Genomic DNA, 7,085 nt, shown 5'->3' on the forward strand with positions numbered 1-7,085 from the left:
AGTTTTGTCTTCAGCATGTGAAATGCATGCTCAATCGGATTCAGGTCTGGTGATTGACTCGACCATTGCATAACATTCCACTTCTTTCCCTTAAAAAACTCTTTAGTTGCTTTTGCAGTATGCTTTGGGTCATTGTCCATCTGCACTGTGAAGCGCCGTCCAATGAGTTCTGAAGCATTTGGCCGAATATGAGCAGATAATATTGCCCAAAACACTTCAGAATTCATCCTGCTGCTTTTGTCAGCAGTCACATCATCAATAAATACAAGAGAACCAGTTCCATTGGCAGCCATACATGCCCACGCCATGACACTACCACCACCATGCTTCACTGATGAGGTGGTATGCTTGGGATCACTAGCAGTTCCTTTCCTTCTCCACACTCTTCTCTTCCCATCACTCTTGTACAAGTTGATCTTGGTCTCATCTGTCCATAGGATGTTGTTCCAGAACTGTGAAGGCTTTTTTAGATGTCGTTTGGCAAACTCTAATCTGGCCTTACTGTTTTTAAGGCTCACCAATGGTTTACGTCTTGTGGTGAACCCTCTGTATTCATTCTGGTGACGTCTTCTCTTCATTGTTGACTTTCACACACATACACCTACCTCCTAAAGTGTGTTCTTGATGTGGTCAACTGTTGTGAAGGGTGTTTTCTTCACCAGGGAAAGAATTCTTCGGTCATCCACCACAGTTGTTTTCCGTGGTCTTCCGAGTCTTTTGGTGTTGCTCACCAATGCAGTCCTTTTTAGGAATGTTCCAAACTGTTGTTTTGGCCACGCCTAATGTTTTTGCTATCTCTCTGATGGGTTTGTTGTGTTTTTTAAGCCTAATGATGGCTTGCTTCACTGATAGTGACAGCTCTTTGGATCTCATCTTGAGAGTTGACAGCAACAGATTCCAAATGCAAATAGCACACTTGAAATTAACTCTGGACCTTTTATCTGCTCATTGTAATTGGGATAATGAGGGAATAACACACACCTGGCCATGGAACAGCTGAGAAGCCAATTGTCCCATCACTTTTGGTTCCTTAACAAGTGGGAGGCACATATGGAAACTGTTGTAATTCCTACAACGTTCATCTGATTTGGATGTAAATATCCTCAAATTAAAGCTGAGAGTCTGCAGTTGAAGCACATCTTGTTCGTTTTATTTCAAATCCATTGTGGTGGTGTATAGAGCCAAAAATGATAGCATTGTGACGATGTCCAAATATTTATGGACCTGACAAAGTTGGCAGCACCGATAATGAATCAAAAGGAAGAAAAATGGGTGCTATGTCCTGGGGCATAAGCTAATAGCCCAAGATATATAAATGGAAAAGTGGACAGCACTCCAAAGGATATATAACAATACAAAAGTTTATTCAGCCATGTGGAACAATACAGCAACAGCGACGTTTCGGCTCATCCATAGAACCTTTGTCAAGCTTGCTTTGGCACCATTTTTATTTTTCATTCATCTGACAGTGTAGATCATGTGCTATTTTTATAGAGCAGGTTGTTACTAGGGATCGACCCGATTATCGGAGTTACCGATATTATCGGACGATATTCATGATTTTTAAAGTTATCAGTATCGGCATCTAACCTTGCCGATATGTGTATTGTAATGCATTGCCTGTTAGTATATTACACAGTATAAGGGTCCATTCACACGTCCGCATCTGTTCCGCAAATTGCGGAACGGGTGTTGACCCATTTATTCTCTATGGGGCATGCATCTTCTATGGGGCATGCATCTTCTATGCTGCGGTCAGTGCTGACCGTGGCATAGAAGGGGTTAATCCGCCAGCATCGCTGTAAAAGGGTACAGCAGGGGCCTGGCTATCAGCGACTGCCGGGCGCCTGCAGTGATCCGGCACACACCGCTCCGGTGCCCGCCCGATCACCATAACGTAATAGCACGTCAAAATGCGGCTATTACGTCATATGTCGGGAAGGGGTTAAGGTTGAATAGTCCTATAGGATCACTAGCATAGTCATGTCGTCAGTATGATGTGCATGTCGCTGTCACTTCCACTTCTCCTCAGGGGCAATATGGGGGAAGCTTTACCTGCCTAGAATTAGATATCAGCAAAGCTGGTGACGTCACTCAACGGTACGTGTCGGGCCAAACTATTCTGAAGTGCTGGGGTCAGATGAGGAGTCCCAAGGAATAGATTTATAATTTATATATATAAAAAATCCAAAACATTCCCCATGTAACACACACTGAGGTTAATGGAGAGTTGCTTCAAAAGGAGAAAAATATGTATATTTAAATATAAAGCCATATAGTAACGGGGTAACACCCTTGACATAATGGAATAAAATAGATAATATCAAATAATTATGCTTTATCATGCAACACAGGTGTGTCTACCTCATAAAACCTGAAGAGCCGGCAGCTACAGGGCAAGAGGTGTAAACTGAAACCTATTAGTGCAGTAGTACTGTACTTATTTCATCCTTGGCAGGTAAGGCGATTTATTCAGAAAACGGCTATTATGACAGAAAATCCTCAAGCATATCAACTGTAAATACGCAGGCCTCCCAACACTGCCCTCTGAGGAAAGAGAGATCCTTTGTTCTGCAGGAGATAAGCCGCTGCCAGGGCCTCGCCTAGCGGTAACGGTCAAGACAGGAGGAAAAGCTTTAGGCCAGGCATGTGCTCAACAAACAGCTTCCTCAGGTGTTTGACCAGCTTAATTGCGTCAGTTATCAGAATGGCGCAGCTCATGTAATCGTAGACATCGACAGTACCTCATGGCTGTCCCTCATGTACTTCAGTATATAAAGTCAGTAATATATGTGGCGCAATCATTGCAGTTAGCATTCTGGGTTGACACCTGCTGTACTGTCCTCCATTAGGGATTGACTGGGAAAAAACTAAAAGTGGTCCCAATGTTGTAGGTGGGTCCAAAATGACAGAAGGTGGAGCAACACAAGTTGGCAGAGTCGGTAATACCAGCACAGAATCCCATCCCACAGAACCAAATACCACAGTGCAGCACAAAATACCACCCCAGAAGCTGTCCCTCTGTGGTGGCCACCAATAACTGCCACCTTCTGTCCTCCTCCAACTGTCTCTAATATGGATAGGCGTTTAGGAGGCGAGATGGGGGCCACAATAGCAAGCCAGCCCAACCTTCAGCATACTGCCTGGCCTTCCTCTAATAATGACCCCTCTAGTCCCCCCCAGTAGCATGTACCCAGCCAGCGGCAGAGGAGGGCTCCAGTGGCCCCTATGGGCATTATCCCACTGGGAAAATTCCCTGCAGGGTCTATGGCCAGTTCTCCCCTGTCCCCCATCCTAATTATTTTCTCCTATAATAGATATCATTACCGCTGAGAGGAAATGCATCATCACGTACAAAGCATTATCGTATGGTTTTGTGGCCACAACCTGCCTATACCACTACGTAAGGAAATACAGAGCAGTATGGGCGCCATTAAACAGAAGTGGGCAGATGTCTGACAGGATGTGAAGGATGACAGGTTTCCTCTGACCAGCCCTGTACTGGGAGCTGGAGATGAATATGCATGGGAAATACAGCCCACACCTAAGCCGAGAGCACGTCATGCAATCAATACTGTGAGGACAAGGTCCCCCGGTGATGAGCGGAGCACTGTATGGAATAAGATGGCGGCAGCACAGTGCTCCATGTGGTAATGAGGGACATAGGGTACACGGAGGGAATTTCTGTATGTAGCAAACTGGCTCTGTGACAACCAACATGGCTGAACTATGGCATTCAGCTGCTTGGTGCTGTTAGTGGCAGCTATCCGATATTGATCTGCTGCCTGATCACAGCGCACCAATCTTGTGTGAACCTAACACCATCTCGGGAAAAAACTAAACTAGGGCTACTTTCACATCTGTGGCAGGGAGAAGCTTCCGTCATGATAATACAACCGGCTGCATCCGTTACGAACGGATCCGGTTGTATTATCTCTAAAATGACCAAGACGGATCCGGCACGACATTGTCAATGGCAGATAAAATGGATCCGGCACCTTTGACTTAGGGCTCATGCACATGAACGGATTTTCTTTCTGTGTCCGTTCTGGGTTTTTTGTGGACTGTATGCGGAACCATTTATTTCAATGGGGGTCCACAAAAAAAAACGGAAGTTACTCCGCATGCATTCAGTTTCTGTATGTCCATATTTCCGTTCCGCAAAAAAAAATAGAACATGTCCTATTATTGTCCGCATTACGGACAAGGATAGGACTGTCCTATTATGGGCCAGCTGTTCTGTTCCGCAAAATACGGAATGCACACGGACGTCATTCTTTTTTTTTTTTTTTTCGGAAACGGTTTTTGCGGACTGCAAAATACATACGGTCGTGTGCATGAGCCCTTACATTGTGTTTCATGCCAGACAGGTCTTGTTCTGCATCCCATGACACACACACAAAAACACCGCTTGCAGCGTTTTTCTGTCCGGTATGGGAACGCAATGGAACCGAACGCATCTTGGTGCACCCGATTACATTCAGTTTTGTCCCCATTGACAATGAACTGGGACAAAACTGAAGCGTTTTCCTGAAGCGTATTGAGACCCTATGACGGATCTGGCAAAACGCAGATGTGAAGGTAGCCTAAAATCCCCTTTATTACACCGCTCACATATCAGTACACGCTAGACATGTGAACGTGGCCTGAGGAGGAGCGTGGCACAGCCACGTATAGCCTGCAGATCAGTAGCAGAATCTGATGCAGAACCTCCACATATTAGGTCACTTTCACACAGTCAGTATGGGTCCTGAGTAGTGTTGAGCGAACTTGTGTTTTAGGTTCGGCGCCTAAAGTTCGGGTTATCGAAGAATCTCGTTTGTGGATTCTAAATTCGTTATGGTCCGTTGTAGTGGAATCCATAACGCGATTCTTCGTTAACCTGAACCCGAACTTTAGACGCCAAACTTAAAACACAAGTTCGCTCAACACTAGTCCTGAGGATAGGCCATCAACACTGAAGTTGGAATAGCCCTTCAGAGAGACGTGATGCGTGTAGTGAACGCAAAGCGTCTGCACTGTATCCTGACCCATTCGTTTCAGTTGGTCTGTGCACACATTTTTCACGCGTCGTCTCTGCGTTCAGGAAAAATCGCAGCATGTTCTATATTGTGTGTTTTTCACGCAGCTCTGACTCCATAGAAGTGAATGGGGCTTGGGTGAAAAACGGAAGGTATTCGGATGTAATGCGTTTTTCCCTGATGGTTGCTAGGAGATATAAATTTTTCTTCACGTGCGTTAAAAAAAAATGCACACACTGAACGCAACTGCAGAAAAAAAAAACTGATTGAACTTGAGCGCAGAACCATCAGTTTTTCCCTGAACAGATCCTGACTAGTGTAAGCGAACTTGAGCGTGTTTTCAAGTTCGACCTACAAGGTTATATTATATTCCATAACTTATGGTCCGTGGTAGCGGAATCCATAACGGAATTCTTAGATACGCAGAGCTTGAAAACACAAGTTGGCTGATCCCTAATCCTGACACAATCCGTACAGCTCATGGGAAGAGAAGAGGACTTAGGCCACCTGCACACAATGAGGAACACGTTCAGTTTTTCCTCTCGAATTCCCGTGTAGAAAAACCGCAGCGTAATACAGCTCCAGAAAAACGTATGAGAATAGACAGAGGTCACGTACACTTCACGTATTCATCCCATGGAGGTACCAACCTGCCCGAAGGCGAGATCCGCAGCATGTCCGATTTTTGGTGTGGATTTCACCCTTTCCAATGCAAGGCTGAGATCTGCAGCAAAACCGCACCAAACACGTGAAGCGTAAGGGAGATATGTACGAAAAGTCCTGCGGATCTTTCGTACGTTTACCCGCACCCGTGTGCCCACACACATAGGATGAAATGACTGATGCAGACCATGGCCAATGACACTGCCAGCTTGGCATGAAGGGCTTTACAGGCACCACACTGACACTACCTTACCACCAGCGCTCTCCTGGACATCCATCACAGGGAGACCGCCTGGCTGCTGCCCCTCTACACACTGACATCCATCACAGGGAGACCGCCTGGCTGCTGCCCCTCTACACACTGACATCCATCACAGGGAGACCGCCTGGCTGCTGTCCCTCTACACACTGACATCCATCACAGGGAGACCGCCTGGCTGCTGCCCCTCTACACACTGACATCCATCACAGGGAGACCGCCTGGCTGCTGTCCCTCTACACACTGACATCCATCACAGGGAGACCGCCTGGCTGCTGTCCCTCTACACACTGACATCCAGTTACCTGGCAGAGCTGGCATTGAAGTCGGTGCTGCGGGTACCAGGTGTCACCAGCTGCTGCAGTGAGAAGTGCACCAGAGCTCTCACCCCCAGCACATAGAGCAGCAGTACAGCCGGGACTCCGGCTCCGAACACCAAGCTTCGGCTCCGAGACTTGCGATCATTGCCCCCGTTATCTTCCCGCCGGTTCCCATGTCCGGGTCCTGCCGCAGAGCTAACCACATTGTGCCGGGACCTACGGACCGCCAGCCCCGTACTCCCCGACCTCTCCATGACTGAAACACTCTAGCTCCGCCTACCGCTGCCATGGTAACCCCCAGCCAACTAGAGAACGCGCTGTCATTGAGTCATCCAATCATCGTGCGGCGGGAAACAGCTGACTGACAGTTCCCGGTTGTCCTTGCCGGCTAGTAACAGTGGGCGGAGAGGGTCAAATTACCGCCGCTTATTCCTGAGCAGAGCGCGCTTTTTGGGGCTGTAGTGTGAACATGCCCAGTGTCTGTATGCGGCTGTCTGAGCCTGCCTTAATAATAAGGACTCCTGTTATACTTTCTACTTGGGTTCAACTGACTTTTTTGATTTATGTAAAATTGCAGGTAGAAAATCCAGTGGTTCATTTATAAGACTCAAGTGCTTGTCTCTGGAGGCACCCATACAAGAGTGGTGGTCTTTATAAATAGTGCCCCTTTATGTATAGAGCCTCTTATATGTGCCCCTTTATGTATAGAGCCTCTTATATGTGCCCCTTTATGTATAGAGCCTCTTATATGTGCCCCTTTATGTACAGTGCCTCTTATATGCGCCCCTTTATGTATAGAGCCTCTTATATGTGCCCCTTTAT

The 7,085-nt window shown here is 46.8% G+C and overlaps 1 protein-coding gene across 1 annotated transcript in view; it reads right to left on the bottom strand.

The window, feature by feature from the left end:
* ERMP1 (endoplasmic reticulum metallopeptidase 1) overlaps positions 1-6,520 on the bottom strand; it is a 47,994-nt gene extending 41,474 nt beyond the window's left edge. Inside the window, exon 1 of the mRNA XM_044272942.1 lies at positions 6,249-6,520. Within this exon, the coding sequence (XP_044128877.1) occupies positions 6,249-6,517 (269 nt within the window). The 5' untranslated portion in view covers positions 6,518-6,520. The remainder of the gene's footprint in view (positions 1-6,248) is intronic.
* Positions 6,521-7,085: the final 565 nt, after the last annotated feature.

Source organism: Bufo gargarizans, unplaced genomic scaffold, assembly GCF_014858855.1.
Source record: "Bufo gargarizans isolate SCDJY-AF-19 unplaced genomic scaffold, ASM1485885v1 fragScaff_scaffold_252_pilon:::fragment_2:::debris, whole genome shotgun sequence".
Lineage (NCBI taxonomy): Eukaryota > Metazoa > Chordata > Amphibia > Anura > Bufonidae > Bufo > Bufo gargarizans.